At 28.6% G+C, this 20487-nt stretch overlaps 3 protein-coding genes across 4 annotated transcripts; all 3 read right to left on the bottom strand.

Annotated features, from left to right (window-relative positions):
* Positions 1 to 1846: 1846 nt before the first annotated feature.
* LOC104878254 (mulatexin) lies at positions 1847 to 3251 on the bottom strand. 2 transcript variants are annotated; one of them, XM_010648319.3, is made up of 3 exons: positions 3165 to 3251; positions 2633 to 2717; positions 1847 to 2505 (listed from the first exon to the last, which is right to left on the bottom strand). In XM_010648319.3, exons 1-3 carry the CDS (start codon positions 3171 to 3173, stop codon positions 2045 to 2047), a joined length of 555 nt encoding a protein of 184 aa, XP_010646621.1. In that variant the 5' UTR covers positions 3174 to 3251; the 3' UTR covers positions 1847 to 2044. The 2 variants fall into 2 exon arrangements, with proteins under 2 accessions (XP_010646621.1, XP_019073803.1); XM_019218258.2 differs by lacking the exon at positions 3165 to 3251 and adding an exon at positions 2826 to 2844.
* Positions 3252 to 12743: 9492 nt separating this feature from the next.
* Positions 12744 to 13340, bottom strand: LOC100257565 (histone H2A). Its single transcript, XM_010648320.3, has one exon. The coding sequence runs from the start codon at positions 13283 to 13285 to the stop codon at positions 12845 to 12847; it is 441 nt and encodes a 146-aa protein (XP_010646622.2). The 5' UTR covers positions 13286 to 13340; the 3' UTR covers positions 12744 to 12844.
* A 6164-nt stretch (positions 13341 to 19504) lies between these two features.
* On the bottom strand, positions 19505 to 20075 carry LOC104878256 (uncharacterized). Its single transcript, XM_010648331.1, has 2 exons — positions 19998 to 20075; positions 19505 to 19840 (listed from the first exon to the last, which is right to left on the bottom strand). The coding sequence occupies exons 1-2, from the start codon at positions 20073 to 20075 to the stop codon at positions 19505 to 19507; spliced, it is 414 nt and encodes a 137-aa protein (XP_010646633.1).
* Between the last annotated feature and the right edge of the window lie 412 nt (positions 20076 to 20487).

Genomic DNA, 20487 nt, shown 5'->3' on the forward strand with positions numbered 1-20487 from the left:
ATGATTTCTTAATTTTTATTTATTTTTTTTATTTGATTGAAACCTATAATATTAAAAATTGAAAATCAATGTTTTCAAAACAGGACTGGTCATCGAACCGAAAAAGTTATTGGTTCACGATTCACTAGTTGGATCGGTGATCGAACCGCGATCAAACCGGTGACATCATAAATATGTAATTTATATATTATTAAAATTAAAAATAATTATAAAAAATTAAAAATATATATGAATAAATTAAAAATCAATAATATTATTTTATATCTTTGATATTATCAAATTAAATCATATTAATATTTTAAATTTTATTAAATGAAATATGTATATTATTTAAATGTGAATATATTAAAAATGAAAATTTAAACTAATTTTATTATTTTTAAAAATATTATATTATTTTTCTTTCATATTATAAAAAATATTAAAATCTAATATATATTGTTTTGTTTGGCATATAAGATAACAAAATGTAAGAAGCCGAGTGGTGTCCTAGGCTGATACCCTCTTAGTAGAGGCTTGTTATATTTTTTTCATTGATAAATTGTTAGGAATCCCACATCAGATTCTAAGAGGAAACATGATGCAAAGGATGTCTATAAAAGCCATCCTCACTTGAGGGCAAAGCATACCTGGGCTCAAAACTCAGCCCATAAATGTGTGGGGGTGGATGTGGGCTTTGTCATAATAAGACAAAGCCCAACATGGGCTTTTTAGCCCAAAGCATTTAAACCCAAAGAAACCATTCCATGTTTGCAAATAAGGGGGTTAACTTTAACTATGTGGCTCATTTAGAACTTGGGTCATTGGTTCGACCGTTGGTTTAGGTAGGTTTGATACCTAAACGGTTTAATAGAGCAAATTGGACAGGTCGACGATTGAACCGGTTGGACTGGTCGATTTTTAAAACATTGTTGAAAACAAATAAAAAAATTATATGACAAAATGATTCCTCAAATTTCTCTTAATAAAAAATAGTTAATCATTTTTTTTAATTATATTTAATTTTCTTAGAATTACATCCCATCAGCATAAAGGATGTTACCGTCCCAGTTTAAGAGATCACATGGCCATGAAATAGACCGGAGTGACCTATATATGCAGCCGCTATAATTAGTACTCACCCACAAGTAGATTAATCCTCAGAGAATATACAGAGGCCCTTTAGCTGACAGTGGCCCCCTTTAAGGTATCTCTCTGGTTGCTTTCAATCAACTTCCTTCCTCTTAACTTTTTCGTTTTTCTTTGCCTGCAGGTACATTTCATATATTTAACTTCAAGCAGCTTCATTCCTTCATCAAATGAGCTTCTTCCAGGTTGGGACCATATGATGGCACTAGCCTTACATATCCTTATAAGATGGTGGTGGTGCGGAATCCCATATCCATGGTGGCAGGGGCCACCACCACGTCCCTCATAGCATGACTTACAGCTAGCACACTCCAATTGGATAGATGAATGCTAAATACCCTGGTACTGGAGGTGGCGGTGGCGGTGATCAAATGAGCTTCTTCCAGGTTGGGACCATGTGTTGATGATGCTATGGATGCATCCCTCCCCCTCATTTCTTTACGTACAATCATCAAGATATTAGTCAACTTTGGTCCCCTCGTTACTTTCTTTACCTCAGATTTGAATACGCGATTTCTTTACATACAATCATCAAGAAAATACTTGTTTGTGTACGTAGTGAATGCAGATACATGAGACATTGACTTGCAGAATTGTATAGAACCTGAAAGATCATAAAGTTCACAAATGGTTGCAGAGTTCCATACCAGTACCTTGTGGGGTATTCTGAGGATTGAAACATTCAGGGCGTCTTCCAAAGGGCCCTTACAAAAGGTGCTTTTGATAATCTTTTTATTCTCCTTTTTAAGTGAATTATAAGCAAATCAACATCTATTAGTCCACAAATATTATTGGCCTATGCAACCTTTATGTTGTGGACGAGAAAGGAACCGAAAAGAACTGATCACCGACTCAACACCCAACTGAGAAGGGGAACTAAAGAAACTAGACAACGACAATCACGATGGAGTATGATTCACATGATGGTGCATATGGGATTTTCTTCACTAAGGAATTCACAGCGGCAACCATAGCTTCTGTCACAGCGACACCCAGAAACCCAGCCATCATAAGATGGTGGTTGGTGCGGAATCCCACATCCATGGTGGCAGGGGCCACCACCATGTCCCTCATAGCATGACTTACAGCACACTTTAATTGGATAGATGAATACTGGATACCCTGGTACTGGAGGTGGCGGTGGAGGTGGAGGTGGCGGTGGCGGTGGAGGTGGAGGTGGCGGTGGCGGTGGAGGTGGCGGTGGCGGTGTCCGTGGCCGTGGCGGTGGCGGTGGTGGTGGCGGTGGTATAACCTCGATACACTTGATGATATCGCGACCTTTGCAGATAAGCTTCGTTCTGATCATCTCAGGGTAGCTGCATACTACTTTGATTATCACGGTGTCTTCCTTCTCAATGAAAGTCTGGTCTCGTATTTCTCTTGTTCATAAAATTCAACATCAAAATCAAAACAAACAACTCATTTCTTCATCCCTTTAACATTGCCCATAATCTCAAAATTCAAGTAAACCAAACACACGCATATATATATGTAAGACTCACACCAGGAAATTTACAGAGCAGTTTCTTGATCTTCTTGTAGCAGCGTTTACACCCTAGATTAACAACCTTTAGCTTCATTCTCGTAACCTGCGATATTATCAATCAAAAAATTAGAAATCATTGCAAGAATTATCCAATAATGTCAGTACGTGGTGCGGAGAAAACAGCAGATGAAAAGAACAAGAAAACAAAAACCTCATTCCAGGTTCCAAAATATGTTTGATATTATAATATACGATTTTGAAAACAAACAGTTTTCAAAACATGTTTTTACTTTTTTTTTTTTAGATGTTTTGCTTGTTTTCTATGGATAATTTTAAAAAATAATTATAAGGAAAATAAAAAATTATATATAAAAATTATTTCAATCGAAACCAATAAAATTCTAGTAATCTGACGAGTAATAAATAACAGAAGGCCAAACCCGAATGATATATACACGGCGGATATATATAAACTAGCGAGAAAATATGAAATTCAAATGAAAAAATCAAATGCGTATGAAGGGAGTGAAGAGATTAGAGGAACAGAGACCTCTGTCATAGCTGTGAGAGATGGGATCCGAGCTCAGAATGCAGAATCGAGTCGAAGGAAGAAAAAGATTGGTTTATTAAATAGACCAAACTTTTTCAGTCAACCCAATGAAATGTGGAAATGTGGCACGAGTGAGCTCAAGTTCGTATCATCATCAAGTTTGTTGTTATGTCGGATGGCCCACAATTGTTGACTCTACCTCGTTTTGTCTGCATGTGCTGGTTTGATCAATCGATTCAATCCCTCCCACCTTCCTTGTTAGGCTGAAATCAATATTAAAATATCGCTTGTCACCTTCCTACAGTTCCCCTAAAAAAAAAAAAGAAATATTTGATAAAAATGCGGTGATTTTAAAAAATAATTTTTAAATTATCGAAATAGAAAAAATAATTTTAAATCTATCATAATTTTGTCCAATAAAAAAAAAAAATTATAAGTGAAAAATTATATTTTCAAAAGATGATTTAAAAAAAATTATGTGAGAATCATCTTTTAAAAAAACGATTTTTAAAAATAAAAAATAAAAAATTAAGAAGGGTGAAATCCTCTCTTCAAGAGACAATTTCAAAAATTTAAATATAAAAATAAAATCAAATGAGAAATTGTGTCTTAAAGAAACTATTTCCACATGATAAATTCAAAAAAAAAAAAAAACACTTAAATGGGAAATCAGATTTCCACACAAAAAATACATGAGCTTTGGGTCTATTATTCTAACTGTTGCACCTTCTTTGGTTGTTGTAGTAGTAGTCTTGCTTATGAGGTGGGCAGTAGGCGAAGGACAAGACAACACCTTCTTTGGTTGTTGTAGTAATAGTCTTGCTTATGAGGTGGGTGGTGGGAGAAGGACAAGACAACGATATCATCTACCAAATGCCATTTCCTTCTACCAAGCTTCTTCTATGTTGTAATTCCCCTTCAACGAATTGGATTCATCCATCTATGTTACATTCTGCTGTTGCAACTGTTGTTTTTTTGTTGTAAATCAAAAGGGTATGTAAAACATGAAAACCCAAATGACTTTTTTTTTTCTTTTTCTTTTTTGTGGTGGGAAAGACGATTTCCAATTGCTTAATTTTTTATTTTTTATTTGATGGAAATTATTTTTTCAAGAGAAGATTTAAAATATATATATATATATATATATATATATATATATATATATATATATATATATATATATATATATATCATTTCCTTTAAAATTGTCGTACTCTTATAAAAAATCCTTATATTAAGGGGATTTGAACCCCAAAGAAAAGGTATGCTCTTCAACTCACCTTACCACCAGGCAAGTTTGTCCATTGTTAAATACGAAGCAGTACACATATATATTCAAAATCATCATATAAAGGAAATATTAAAAATTTATTTTAGAGTGCAAATTAATTATAATTAAATACAAAAATTTCTTTTAATTGATGATAAAAAATATAAAAATTATCATGATAATTTTTTTCATAGTATTTTTAATATCATTAATAGATTAATTAAATATTAAAAAATTGTATATATATCACAATTTATTTTATATCATTTAATACAATTGAATTAGATGGATCATAATTTTAATATTAATATATATTTTAAAATTAGACATATTATAATCAAATACCATAATATTATTATGAAATAATATTTGATGTAATTTAATAATAAATGTACACTTATAAAATTCATATTTTTATCGATGTATATATATATATATATATATCAAATTCTTTAATAAAACAACTTTAAAATATATATTATACTTTTAATTACATTTTTATAAAGTTTTTCTTATATTTTTTAAAATTTTGATTAATTTTATACCTACCGATATTTTTTTCCAAAATATATGTTGATATATCTGATATATCCGTAAAATTGAAATATCGATATATTTGTGATTGTCGATATTTTCATCATTGGGTGCAATCAGTGATTAAAATATCGCGATCGCCAACATCACAAAGACCACTGGGGCAAGTTTGCTCTTTGTTAAATAACATGCATCAAACATATATAATATATATATATATATATATATATATATCAAAAGTTAGAATATAAACAAAATATTAAAAAAATAATTTAAAGAATAAATTAATTATAATTATTTTATAATCAAGTGAAATTTTTTTAATTTAATTGATTAGCAAAAATATAAAAATGATCATAATAATATTTTTCATAGTGTTTTAAATATCTTAATTAAATATTAAAAAAATTATACATTTATCATTACTTATTTATTTTATATTGTACCATAATTTTAATATTAAATATATTTTAAAATTAAACATATTATAATCAAATATTACAATATTATTATGTACACTTATCAAATTTATATTTTTTTATTGATATGTACAATATTATATATGTGTATATATTAATTTTTTTTTTCAAAAAAATCAATTTTAAAATACTTTTGTAAATAAAATTGTAAAAATTCATTATTTTATAGTAAAAGCAAATAAAAATAATTTTTGTGTTTAAATTGAAATTTGGTAATAAATTCTTTGATACAATAAATGTAAACAACCTTTTTGAAAATGGAATCAAATCACTTAAATAAAATATTTTGTAAATAAATAAAATGAAATCACTCGTTAGTTGAGGGTGTTGGATCAACAGCCAAGAATTATTCTCGACCAACCCAACCTCAAATTTCAACCAAACATAAACACACCGTTAGTTGAGAGAAAACCGGTTTCCATGTCACTTTCATTTTTGTTATAGAACAAACTCTCCTTAGTGTTTCTCCATTGTTAATTATTGCATTGCTCTCACACTTTGCAGCAAGGAGGAAGTTAGCATAATGCTTGAAGAATTCTAGAGGTAACTTCACCTGGAAGGCACAATTATAGAATTTCATATCGCGATTTTTTACCCTAATCACACTCTGCAATGCCACCAGCAAACTTCAAATGAAATAAATATTTTAGTACAGTGCTGGGGTTTCACTTTTTGTAAGGAATTGAAATTTGGGAAATGAAGGCATCTTTGAATAATGGTTTTATTTGATTGAATGGGGAAAGGATGGTGTCCAAGATTACATCCACCGCAAGTTATGACAAAGGTGTCGATGTTTGGATGTGGATCGCAGATACATGAGACACTGCACAACTTGCAGAATTGTTTTAGAACCTGAAATATTACAAATTACCAAGAGGGTTGCAGACTTAGGTGGTGTTTATTTTTTTGGCTTTTTATTGAAAACAATTTATTTTTATAATGTAAGTTATTTGTTTTTTTACTTTTTCATAACTTATTATAAATTTTTTACTAAATAGAAAAAACCAAAATATATAATTTTTTCTAAATAGAAAAAATAACATATTGGTTTTTATTTACTTTTTAATACTTAATAAAAATAAAATACTATAAAAACAAACAACTTAATATTTAATACTATTAAGCATTAAAGTTTTATTTAGAATTAAGTAAAAAAACAAATATCACCTTAATCTTTTATTTTTGACCAACTCTTTAGAAGAGTCCCGTTAGTCTATAAAAGGAGGTTATCCTTCGACTCTCAAAATACCAATTTTTCATAAAGTTCTTCTAAACTTTCTAGCATTCTGCTTCCCTCTCCACTCATTCATATATCTATTTGGAGGAGAAACATTTTAGAACTCGAACTATACACGTCTTACTTGTAGAGTGCATGCATCCAAGGCGAGATTTACTAGTTGTTGAATCCAAGAGGTAGACCACTAATACCCTAGTGCACCAAATTCGTCTTCGAGAATGGTAGATCTATTTCAAGGACAATTGTCATGCTTCAACATATCCTCGATAAGTTTCTGGTTCCTAATTATGTTGTTTACTTATGTGTTTTTGGGCTAATCCTTTGTTTTAATACCCTTAGAACAACATCTCCATCCTTTCAACATTGCCCACAATCTCAAAATGCATTCAACAACACCAAACACACTTATACCTACATATATATATATATATATATAACACCAGGAAATTTATAGAGCATATATATATATAACACCAGGAAATTTATAGAGCAGTTTCTTGATCTTCTTCTAGCAGCGGTCACACCCAAGATCAACCTTACCATAATCGTACCCTGCAAGAACAAATACCCACAAAGATATGGAAAATATATAAAAAAAATTAAAAAAAGACCAGCTAAAAAAATATCAAATTCAGGTGAAGAAATCACATGGGTGTGAAGGGATTGAAGAGATCAGAGGCACAGACACTTCTGGTGAGCTGTGAGTAATGGGAACTGAGCTTAGAATTGAGTTGAACGAAGAAAAAGACTGGTTTCTTTATTAAGTGGGAACGGACCAGGTTAAGCTGAGGTGGCGCCCCTTGGTTGATCAAACTTTTTGAGTCTTTGGATGTCAACCCAATCAGATGTGGGAAAATACACTTTTCCCAATTATTAAACATAAACACCCATGTAAATAACTAAATAGTATTTAATATACTTATATAGTTGAGTTATAAATAAGTTATAAGTTAATTAAATATGAAATTTTTAAAATTTGGAAATCGGAGAGTGAAGAGAACACTCAAATAATAATAAAATTTCAAATACAAAATAGAAATTACCAAAAATTTAATTTTATTAGAAAAATTATAATAAAACAAATTTTTTTACATAGTGAGGAAAAAATGATGAAATTAAAATAAATAAATAAACTAAGAATGTTAAATAGATTTTATGAAAAATTTTGTTTGTTTTTATATTCTATCTAAAAATTTATATATATTTTTATTTAAATCCTTCAGAATTAGGTTTTTTTTTTTTGGTAAATAACATTGAAATGAAATTACTTTTTATCTTTTAAAACTAGAAATTAAATTTATCTGTTTAAGGAGAGGCCATGTTTAAATTGTCTTACTAGTAAAATTGATCAAAAGTATACAAATTTTGAATGAAAAATTGAAAAATAATAAATAACACAAGCATTAAATTAATCATTACAAAAAATAATATATGCATAGTAAAATTAGTAATAGAATATGGGTGAATAACAAATACAACTTAAAAAATAAATAGTGAATATCAATTTAGAGATGAAAATTGTATTTTATTAATTTTCAATGCTCGAAAATAAATTAAATTATTGTGGACCCTGCATTTCGGCTCATGCGTTTTCCACGTGATGGCGAGCTCGATTTTAATTTGAAAAATGATCTTTTATTGATTAAGAAAATGACTTGTAGTCACCACTTATTTTTGTTTTATTTTTAAAAGGGTAAACAAAATAAGAAAGAAAACCCTAAGTGCGACTCCTCATTTTGGAGAAGGTGATCTACGAGAAACTGGATCGGGCTCGGGGGTCAGGTTACTTATCGGGAAGGTATGGTAAAAGACCATAGCACCCCTCTAAGTCCCTAAAATCGGGTCTCTACTAATAAAATGAAGCTGACGGGGTAATTTACGAGTAAATCAGTGAATATCCTGAAAGATCATGCACACATAAGAGTCAAAACATGCATAGACAACGATCAGAGGGAAAATGGGTACATACTTGGGCAATGAACCACCATGCGCTATCAATAGAGAGGGTTAGTACACCATATAGAACACAAAACATACAACATGCATCACTAAGCAGGGATTAAAATTGTTCGAAGGAAAGCTAGATTTTTGAAATTCATTTGAGAATCAGAATCTTAGAGATTATTTGAAAATTGGATTATTATGAATTAAATGTAAGAATGAGAACTTTTAGAAATTAAATTTGAAAGAAAATTGGGATTTTGAAGAATTATTTGAAAGTGCGGGATTTTTAAGAAAAATTAAGTTACGAAAATTGGGATTATGGGAGTTAAATTTCGAAAGGGATTAGAATCGTAAGTTATTTGAGGCGTAGAAATTATGAAAGTTGATGTGTAAAAATTGGAAATCTTAGAAATCATTCGAAGGTAGAATTTATAGAAATAATGAATAAGATGATAATAATAATGATGATAATAAGTAGTGGGGTAAATACGGGAATTGGAGCATGGGAAACTGGAAATTAAGTTCGGAGATAGGACAATTGGAATTTCAAATAGCTAAATTTAGGAATCGAAATTTTGAAGAATTAAACTCTAATGACTGAAACTTTTGAATAATTGAACTCTAATTATTGGAATTTTTAGAAGAAAGAAACAAGTAAACGTAGAATTTATAATAATGATAACAAAGATGATATTTAAATGAATAAAAGTGAATGGTGGAATTTTTTTAGTCTAAAGGTTAAATTTGGAAATCCGGTTTTGAAGAGTTGAATTTTAATGATTGAAATAAATAAATGAACAAATATGGAATAACGATACTTATTAACAAAAATAATGTTCAAACGAATGAAATAGTGGAATTTTTCTAATTGAAAATTTGAATTAGGGCGTTGGATTTTTAAAAGGTATGACTGTGAATAAATAGGTAGGTATGAGATTATAATACTAATTAACGAGAATAATGTTTAGGCGAATAAAGATGGATAGTAGAATTTTTAGGATTGAAGTTTTAATTAAGGCATGGGGTTTTCGGAAGATTGGACTTTGAATAGACATGGAAATAACGATTCTAATTGATGAGGATAAAATGTAGACGAATTGTAGAATTTTTAGCATTGAAAAATTGAGTTAATACAAGAGATTTTTTGAAGAACTAGGTTTTAAATAAATAGACGAATACAAGATAATAATCATAATGGATGAAAATAAGATTTAAACGAATTACTAAGAAACTAAATTAAGACAGGGGATTTTTGAAGGATTAGATTTTAAATAACCAAATAAACATGGGATAATAATTCGATTTATGAAAATATGATTTAAACAAGTATTCGAAGAATTAAATTAAAAGCATGGGATTTTTGAAGGGTTAGGCTAGATAAATAAACGAATGTATTAGATAATAATTCCCATTGATGGACATAAGATTTAAACGAGTATTTGAAGAATTAAATTACGGCATGGGATTTTCTTAATGGATTAGAATTCAAACAACTAATAATACGGGATGATGATTCGATTTATGAAAATAAGATTTAAACAAGTATTTGAATAATTAAATTAAAATTTAAGAATTAAATTAAAATTTAGAATTTTTGAACGATTGGCATAGATAAATAGGAGAATATAGGATAATAATTCTAGTTGATAAATATGAGATTTAAAAGAGTATTTGAAGAATTAAATTAAAACATGTGATTTTTTTGATAGATTGGACTTTGAATAAATAATAATACGGGATAATGATTTGATTTATGAAAATAAGATTTAAACAAGTATTTGAAGAATTAAATTAAAGCATGAGATTTTTGAAGGATTAAAATTTTAACTTTAATAAATGAGATTTTTAAAAGATGATGAATAAATACATACGAAATAATAATAATACTCATTGATGAACACGGTATTTAAACCTACGAAATTGAATAGTGTAAATTTCAAGACTTGAAAATTAAATTTGGGATGTTGAATTTTTGAAGAATTAGAATTAGGTTTTAACGAATGAGATTTTTAAAAGGTGATAAATAGATTCATACGAAATAATAATAATTAATAAACATAATGTTTAAGCTAGTGAAATTGAATAGTATAAATTTCGAAATAAAAATATAATTAATAATTTGTCCTTAAGTTTGAGTTAACTAAATTGGTGAAGATAAAATAAAATAAAATAAAATAAAATAAAAAAAAGAAAAGAAATGAAAATGCATGAATAAGTTAATAACTTACTAAAATTAAAGATTTAAAACTTGTTAGGACATGAGGTAGCTACAAGGGCTCACTTATCACGGACTTGGGCTAGGCTCTAAAAACAAGCCCATATCTGATACTATGGGCAAGCCCAATAGGCTAACTGGATCCCAAACTTGGGTTTGGTGCTCCAATCCAAGCCCAAGGCACCGACCTTTTCAACCCAGCCCATTCACTTAAGAGGATATGGCTTTCCATCAACAAAGCAAGGAGGAAGTTAGCATAATGCTTGAAGAATTCTAGAGGTAACTTCACCTGGAAGGCACAATTATAGAATTTAATATCGCCATTTTTGACCCTAATCACACTCTGCAATGCCACCAGCAAACTTCAAAGGAAATAAATATTGTAGTACAGTGCTGGGGTTTCATTTTTTGTAAAGAATTAAAATATTGGGAAATGAAGGCATCTTTGAATAATGGTTTTATTTGACTGAATGGGGAAAGGATGGTGTCCAAGATTACATCCACCGCAAGTTATGACAAAGGTGTCGATGTTTGGATGTGGATTGCAGATACATGAGACACTGCACAACTTGCAGAATTGTTTTAGAACCTGAAAGATTACGAAGTACCAAGAGGGTTGCAGAGTTTTTCCAGTGCCAGAACCAAGATCACTTAATTGGCCCCAAACAAGGCCATGTTAAAAACCGGGGTGAACAGAATATTCATGATGGAAATGTATCTGTTTTTTGGATGTTCCATGCTGGTTTTTGAAGAGTTATGAAATATGGAAAATTTAAAATAATTAAATAAATAGAATAATAATAATAACGAAAATAATAATGATCAAATAAATAAATGTAAAAATTAAAATTTTGGAAATTTAGAATTTTGAAGAATTATTTAAAGATGAAAATTTTAAAATAAATAAATAAATAAATACAATAACAATAATAACGAAAATAACAACGATTAAATAAATAAATGTGAAAATTAGAATTTTAGAAATTAGGAATTAAATTTGGAAATCAGAATTTTGAAGAATTATTTAAAGATGGAATTTTAAAAATAAATAAATAAATAAATAAAATAATAATAATAATAATAATAATAACGAAAATAACAATGATTAAATAAATAAATGTGAAAATTGGAATTTTGAAAATTGAGAATTAAATTTGGAAATCAGAATTTTGAACAGTTATTTAAAGATGAAATTTTAAAAATAAATAAATAAATAATAATAACAAAAATAATAATGATTAAATAAATAAATGTGAAAATTGAAATTTTGGAAATTGGGAATTAAATTTGAAAATCGGAATTTTAAAGAGTTATTTAAATATGAAAATTTAAAAATAAATAAATAAATGAATAGAATAGAATAATAATACTAATAACGAAAATAATAATAATTAAATAAATAAATGTGAAAATTGGAATTTTGGAAATTGAAAATTAAATTTAAAAATCAAAATTTTGAAGAATTATTTAAAGATAGAAATTTTTAAAATTAAATTTGAAAATAATTAAAGTTTGGGAAGTCAAAGTTTTGAAAAATAAACTTGAAAATGGGAGTTTTGAAAAATTAAATTGGAAAGAAATTGAAGTTTTGAAAATTAGTTTTAAAAATTGGAGTTTTGAAAATTAAATTTAAAATAAATCATAGTTTTGAAAATTAAATTTGAAAATTAAAAATTTGGGAAAATTACACTTCGATATCAAATATGAAGAATTATGGAATGATTCATAATCAAAGCAAGCGGAGAAGTAAGGCACCTAAATCAGACGGTGGAAAATGGAGCATAGGAAAAAATGGCTTTTCATATCATGGCTGGCTTTTATGGATAAAAAAAATAGAGAAAAAAAATCTGAGTAATGATGAAAATTGGAAATAGAGACTTCTAATAGTATCGTCATTAAATGTTGTCCCCATGACAAACTAAAGTTAGCATTGGTGGCGTTTTATGAGAGAGATAAGAAGAAGACAAGTCTTTCTCTAACACAATTGATAAACTAAGCCTTTTAGGGAGGCTTGGTGGCCTTGGATGGCAACTTGGATTCCTTTGCTGCCTTGTCAATCTTCTTTGGTAGAAGAACAGGGTTGATATTCAATAGGACACCACCATGAGCAATTGTGACTCCAGCTAGAAGCTTCCCAAGTTCTTCATCATGTCTCACAACCAACAAAACATGCCTCGGGATTATTTTGTGTTTCTGGTTATCCCATGCTCCATTTCCAGCCAACTCCAAAACCTCAACAGCTAGGTACTCTAGCATGACAACAAAGTAGATTGAGGCATCGATTCTAACGCGCTGAGAATAACGGCCTTTCTTGAGGTATCTGCCGATACGACCGATCGGGAATTGAAGACCAGCCTTGATGGGGCAAGATATTGGTTTCTTCTTGGGACCACTGCCCTTCCTTTCTCTGACACCCTTCTTCACCTTTTCAGCGGCCTCCATTTCCCAAATACAGTCGACGAAAAATCAAATTCTTGAGAGAAAAAAAAAAAGAAGGAAGCACCGTCCGAAACAAGCAATTCGATATATAGAGATGAAGATAGAAATATAGATACAGATAAATGAACAACCCAAAAAAGAGTATAAATAACATCAAGAAAAAAAAACAAAAACAAAAAAACAAAATGGCTCATTAAATGGAAACCCATTCCATGCTGAAATCAATGGGTTCCAAGACCAGTGATTCAATCATCTTCTGCTGAAGAGTGAGCCATTTCAGATCAAAACATGAGAGAAAAACAATGCAACATCATATCCATTCCAAACAAATCAAACAGTGACCAGAATCCACCAAAAAGCCTGAAAAACAGAGTAATGAAGAGAATAAATGTCACGCCCCAAGACCCACTCCAAGGGCGTGACGGTCATTTCACACCTCAAACCCGAAGGCTTAAAGTATAATCTGACCCGAACAATCATATTGTAACTGGATGTTACCAATTACCAAATACCTGTTCAGAGTAGCGGAACAAAATCTAAATTCCTCAAAATTCAATTTCCAAATAACTTCCAAATATCAAATGATCAAAATGAACATAACTAACAGTTAAACAAAATCCAACATAAAATCCTAAGTCAAATCCTAATGATGACCATTCCTCAGCCTAGCCATCACCCCTCACCCGAACTAAGAGTACCTGAAAATTTTCAACAATTGGGAATGAGCTCACAGCCCAATAAGGAATATTAATGCAATTCATGGATCAAATATTTTCATTTCAAATAGGAGATATCAAATTTTTTTTTTTTTCATCAAATATCAGAGTTCCAAAAATACCAATATATTCAAAATTCAACCAACCAATTTCATATCAAATTCAAACACTTTCATATCAGACTCAATCAAATCCATTCAATTTTTCATTACTCTAGTTATCAAATGTCAAATGCCCAGTTAGGTGGGACTTTTCAAATGGGTGGCTAGCCTCAAATTGTTCCTGGTGGACGGAACCAAACACTATTAGTACTAGTAACCTCTAACCAAACCCCTAGAGGCTGGGGTCCAAATCAATTACATTCCCACCATGAAATGTAAAGGTCAACTATTATATCCCGTTGACAGGGCCGAATAGTCAACTATTATATCCCGTTGACAAGGGTCAAATAAACCAGAGTGATGTTTTTGTTCAAGTATTCAAATTTACACAACATAATATCTCCATATTTTGTGTCATAAATAAACAAAATATTCCAACATAATATTTAGTGCAAAGCAATTTGATCCATGCATGGTAACAAAATATAATTTTCTTTTCCACAATTCAAAATAACATATAAAATAATTTAATTTTATAAATATTGCATTAACTTCCCTTACCTCAAAATATGCAAAGACCTTGAAGGAAAAATAACCCTGAAAAGTCTACTCCTCACCTAACACAATAAAAAGACCACTATTACTATTTACCTCAAAATATAAATCTGATAATCCTAAAATTTCTAAATGTTAAGATTAATATTTTTTATTAACAAAGTAATAATTTAATTACTCTATTCCTTATTTAATTATAATTAATAAATTTCCAATTTGTTTCTAATAACACATTACTAATTTAATTAAATTACAATTTTGTTTCATTATAAAATTCTATATATATATCTATATATATTTTGCTAAATCTCTCATTCTATTTATTACAAAAAAGACCATTATTACTATTATCTTATTTATTAATCTAAAACTAAATATTATTATTATTATTTTTTAATTAACTAATTCAAAAGCCACCCAAACTATTACCCACTTGCCTCGGTACACCAAACCAATAAAACAAAGCAAGGTTTTTTTTTTTTTTTTTTTCCATTGCCATCATCATGATAATGAATCATTATATATATATATATATATATAAGCCTCCTTCCATCCGGCCACATGCCCATTTTTTTTTTCTTCCATCCAATACTGTGCACACGCGTTCTCCTTTTTTTTTTTTTTTTTTTTTTTTTTTTTTTTTTTTTTTAACATTTTCTAATCTCTTCAACCACAAATAACAATATATTTATTTATTTTTTTTATATAAAATTAACCCTAACCTAAAATCAAAACCTTCAAAGGAAATTTTTTTTTTTTTCTAATAAAACTTAAGATCTCCCAAATTCCAATACTAAAATCAAAATATTAAATTTTCACTATTTGATATTAAAACGAATTAAAAAAAATAATCTAACCCTAATCTAGATTTGGGGTTTTCCAAAAAAAATATATCTAGTGTGTTTGAAATTAATCAATGAATCTAAAATATTAAATTAGGGGTTAAAATCTTACCTATAGAGATCTGTCTTCAACCCTGAAATCTGACTCCAACCTTACGTTCTCTGGAATTCTGCGAACAGAAACTCTATTCAGAAAAGAAGGGAAAAAATAAAATTTCTAATTTATACCTAGGGTATTTATTCGTAAAATTACTCTTTTACCCCTTTTTTTATTAAATTAATTAAATAACTAATTTAATTATTAATAAGAATTTTCTAAATTACCCTTAAAAGAAAATGTCTGGGCATTACAATAAATAAGGAATCCTGGAAATGGTACCTGAAAGTGCTCCTCTAAGCTTTGTTTTCGCTTTCTCCAGAATCTTTTTCCATTTCCTGCCTTTTTTTGTTCTCTCAGCTCTCACCCTCACCTATTAAAAAAACTTTTCCCCTTTCTCACTCCTTTCTTCCCTTTTTTTTGTTCTCTTCCCAGACAATCCCTATTTTGCCCTGGAACTCAAAATCCCTATATCACTTCCTCTGGCTTTTCTCTTTCTGTCCCATCTGGCGCCAAAACAGCTCACTCATGCCTGTTTTCCTTTCGCTTTTTACATTGACGATAATAATTGATTTTTTTATCATGATACTTTATTAATTGATGGAATATTTATTGATTTTTTAATATTTATATAAATAATATTATTGGTTTCTTATAATCATGATAACAAGTGATTTAGATTTTTTAATATTAAAAGTATTTGATAATTAAGGATTGATTTGATGTTTATATTTATGATATTATGTATTTGAATTTTAAGGTTTTTATTTGAATATATAATTTTTTTAAAAATAATTTCTTAATTTTTATTTATCTATTTTATTTTATTGAAACCTATAATATTAAAAATTGAAAACATATAAAAAAAATTTATATGACAAAATGTTTCCTCAAATTTCTCTTAATAAAAAATAGTTAATCATTTTTTAATTATATTTAATTTTCTTAGAATTACATCGAATCAGCATCAAGGATGTCGTCGTACCAGTTTGAGAGATCACATGGCCATGAAATAGACCAAAGTGACCTATATATGCAACCGCCATAATTATTACTCACCCAGCTGACAGTGGCCCCCTTAAGGTATCTCTCTAGTTGCTTTCAATCAACGGACTTTTTTCAATAGTACAATAATTTAAAAAAATTATATAATAGAAGAACTTATTATAAATATATGGTCATTTTTAGCACATAGAAAATAGGAGACAAAAAAGAGGAGAGAGGGTGAAGAGAGAGGATGAACGAAATTTCAGAAATCGTCTTTTCAAATAAAGGAAACTCAGAGACGAGTTCCATGAAAAAAAATATATATATCTTTTTTAAAAAATTCCTCATTTACTCAAGGGAACTCGTCTCTTCAAGAGACGAGTTCCATGAAAATATATATATATATATATATATATATATATATTAAAAAATTCCCAAATTATATATAAAAAAAAAATTTCTCAAGACAACTCGTCTCTTGAATATATTTTTTATTTGAAAAGAATTCCCAAATTTTTTTTTTTAAAAAAAAAAGGAATTCCTCGAGGGAACTCATCTTTTGAAGAGACGAGTTCCTATGGAAAAAACAAATATTTTTTTTAAAAAAATATTTTTTTTATTTAAAAAAAATTCCCAAATTTAAAAAAAAAAAAAAAGGCAATTCCTCAAGGGAACTCGTCTCTTCAAGAGACGAGTTCCCATGGAAAACAAAATATTTTTTTAAAAAATTCCCAAATTTAAAAAAATAATAATAATAATTTCCTCAAGGGAACTCATCTCTTCAAGAGACGAGTTCCCATGGAAATTTTTTTTTTTAAATATATTTTTTATTTAAAAAAAATTCCCAAATTTATTAAAAAAAAAAAAAAACAATTCCTCAAGGGAACTCGTCTCTTCAAGAGACGAGTTCCCATGGAAAAAATATATTTTTTTAAAAAATTCCCAATTTTTTTTTTTTAAAAAAAAAAGAACCTCAAGGGAACTCGTCTCTTCAAGAGACGAGTTCCCATGGAAATTTTTTTTTTTAATATATATATATATATATATATATATTTAAAAATTTCCAAATAAAAATAAATAAATAAAGGAATTTCCTCATGAGAACTCGTCTCTTCCATGGAAAAAAATATTTTTTTTTAAATATATTTTTTATTTAAAAAAAATCCCAAATAAAAAAAAAAAAAAAAAAAAAGCAATTCCTCAAGGAAACTCGTCTCTTCAAGAGACGAGTTCCTATGGAAAAAAATATATTTTTTAAAAAAAAAAATATATATATATATATATATATATATATATATATATATATATATATATATATATATATATATATATATATATATATTTTTTTTTTAAAATTCCCAAATTTATAAAAAAAAAAAAATTCCTCAAGGAAAAAAAATATTAAAATTCCGATGGAATTTTTTTTTTTAAATATATATATATATATATATTTAAAAAAATTCCCAAATAAAAAAAAATGAAAAAATAAATAAAAAAAATAAAGGAATTTCCTCAAGGAGACGAGTTCCCATGGAAATTTTTTTTTTTTTTTTTTTTAAAAATATATATATATATATATATATATATATATATATATATATATATATTTAAAAAATTCCCAAATTAAAAAAAAAGAAAAAAAAAGAAAGCAATTCCTCAAGGAAATTCCTTTATTTATTTTTTTTTATTTGGGAATTTTTTAAAATATATATATATATTTAAAAAAAATTTTAAATATATATATTTAAAAAAATTCCCAAATTAAAAAAAAAAAAAAAAAAGCAATTCTAACTCGTCTCTTCAAAAAATATGTATTAAAAAAAAACCTCAAGGGAACTCGTCTATTGAAGAGACGAGTTCCCATGGAAACAAAAAAAAATTTAAATATATATATATATTTTTAAAAAAATTCCCAAATAAAAAAAATAAAAATAAATAAATAAAGGAATTTCCTAAAGGAATTGCTTTCTTTCTTTTCTTTTTTTTTTTTTAATTTGGGAATTTTTTTTTCCATAGGAACTCGTCTCTTCAAGAGACGAGTTCCCTTTTTTAAAAAAAAAAAATATTTTTTTTTCCATGGGAACTCGTCTCTTCAAGAGACGAGTTCTCTTGAGGAAATTCCTTTATTTATTTATTTATATTTGGGAATTTTTAAAAATATATATATATATTTAAAAAAAAAAAATTCCATGGGAACTCGTCTCTTGAAGAGACGAGTTCCCTTGAGGTTCTTTTTTTTTTAAATTTGGGAATTTTTTTAAAAAATATGTATATTTTTTTAAAAAAATATTTTTTTTCCATGGGAACTCGTCTCTTGAAGAGACGAGTTCCCTTGAGAATTGCCTTTTTTTTTTTTTTTTTTTTTTAAAAAAATTTGGGAATTTTTTTTAAATAAAAAATATTTTTTTTTCCATGGGAACTCGTCTTTGCTTTTTTTTTTTCTAATAATTTGGGAATTTTTTTCCTTTTTTTAAAAAAAAAAAATTTGGGAATTCTTTTTAAATAAAAAATATATTCAAGAGACGAGTTGCCTTGAGGAATTTTTTTTTTTTTTTTATAATTTGGGAATTTTTTAAAATATATATATATTTTTCATGGAACTCGTCTCTTGAAGAGACGAGTTCCCTTGAGTAAATGGGGAATTTTAAAAAAATATATATATATTTTTTTCATGGAACTCGTCTCTTCAAGAAACGAGTTCCCTTTATTTGAAAAGACGATTTCTGAAATTCCGTTCACCATCTCTCTTCACCCTCTCTCCTATCTCCTCTCTCCTATGTGGCAAAAACTACCATATATTTGTAATAAGTTTTTCTACTACAATAATTTAAACATAACTTTTTTAAATTATAAAAGTCCTTCAATCAACTTTCTTCCACTAACTTTTTCGTTTTTCTTTGCCATATATTTAACTTTAAGTAGCTTCATTCCTTCATCAAAAGGGCATCTTCCAGGTTGGGACCATATGATGGCACTAACCTTACATATCCATCATAAGATGGTGGTTGGTGCGGAATCCCATATCCATGGTGGCAGGAGCCACCACCACATCCCTCACAGCATGACTTACAACACACTCCAATTGGATAGATGAATGCTAAATACCTTGGTACTGGAGGTGGCGGTGGCTGTGGCTTCTCGGGTGGTATAACCTCGATACTCTTGATGGTATTACCACCTTTGCAGATAAGCTTCGTTCTGATCTTCTCAAGGTAGCAGCATACTATGATTATCACAGCGTCTTCCTTCTCAATGAAAGTCTGGTCTCATAATTCTCTTGTTCATAAAATTCAACATCAAAATCAAAACAAACAACTCACTTCTTCATCCCTTCAACATTGCCCATAATCTCAAAAATCAACTATACCAAACACACGCATATATATATATATATATATATATATATGTAAGACTAACACGAGGAAATTTATAGAGCAGTTTCTTGTTCTTCTTGTAGTAGCGTTTACACCAGAGATTAACAACCTTTAGCTTCATTTTCGTACCCTGCGATATTATCAATCAAAAAATTAGAAATCATTGCAAGAATTATCCTTCAATATCTGTTGATGTTGCGACCCGCTGGGATTACTATATCTCTCTGACGTTGGTGCTTGATCAACTGAGAGTGATATATGTCCGGACAACACCCTCCGAAGCTCTAGTTAGATTGACAGTTCTCTATAATCTCTCATCTTGGGAGTTTTTCTGAAGTAGCTGTCTTACATCTCTTTATATTAAGTTATGGGAAGGATTTTATAATGTATGGAGTTTTTGTCACATCTAGGCTAGTGGGGTCCCTTTACTTCCACAGTCATCATGACTGCTCATATGGTGGCAGCGCAATCATTACTCTTTAGGTGGTGAATAGAGGTTACTAGTGGGACGATCAGGTGTTGGCGGGGCGGGG

The sequence above is a fragment of the Vitis vinifera genome, chromosome 10 (genome assembly GCF_030704535.1).
Source record: "Vitis vinifera cultivar Pinot Noir 40024 chromosome 10, ASM3070453v1".
Classification (NCBI taxonomy): Eukaryota; Viridiplantae; Streptophyta; class Magnoliopsida; order Vitales; family Vitaceae; genus Vitis; species Vitis vinifera.

What these genes read in the sequence shown, in the direction of transcription:
- LOC104878256 (XM_010648331.1), bottom strand. Translation starts at nt 20,075, where the DNA reads ATGAAGCTAAAGGTTGTTAATCTCTGGTGTAAACGCTACTACAAGAAG. An exon ending in TGCTCTATAAATTTCCTCGT is followed by an intron (nt 19,841 to 19,997) that starts GTTAGTCTTACA and finishes TTATGAGACCAG; the next exon opens with ACTTTCATTGAGAAGGAAGA.
- LOC100257565 (XM_010648320.3), bottom strand. Translation starts at nt 13,285, where the DNA reads ATGGAGGCCGCTGAAAAGGTGAAGAAGGGTGTCAGAGAAAGGAAGGGC.
- LOC104878254 (XM_010648319.3), bottom strand. An exon ending in ACTGCTCTGTAAATTTCCTG is followed by an intron (nt 2,506 to 2,632) that starts GTGTGAGTCTTA and finishes TATGAACAAGAG; the next exon opens with AAATACGAGACCAGACTTTC.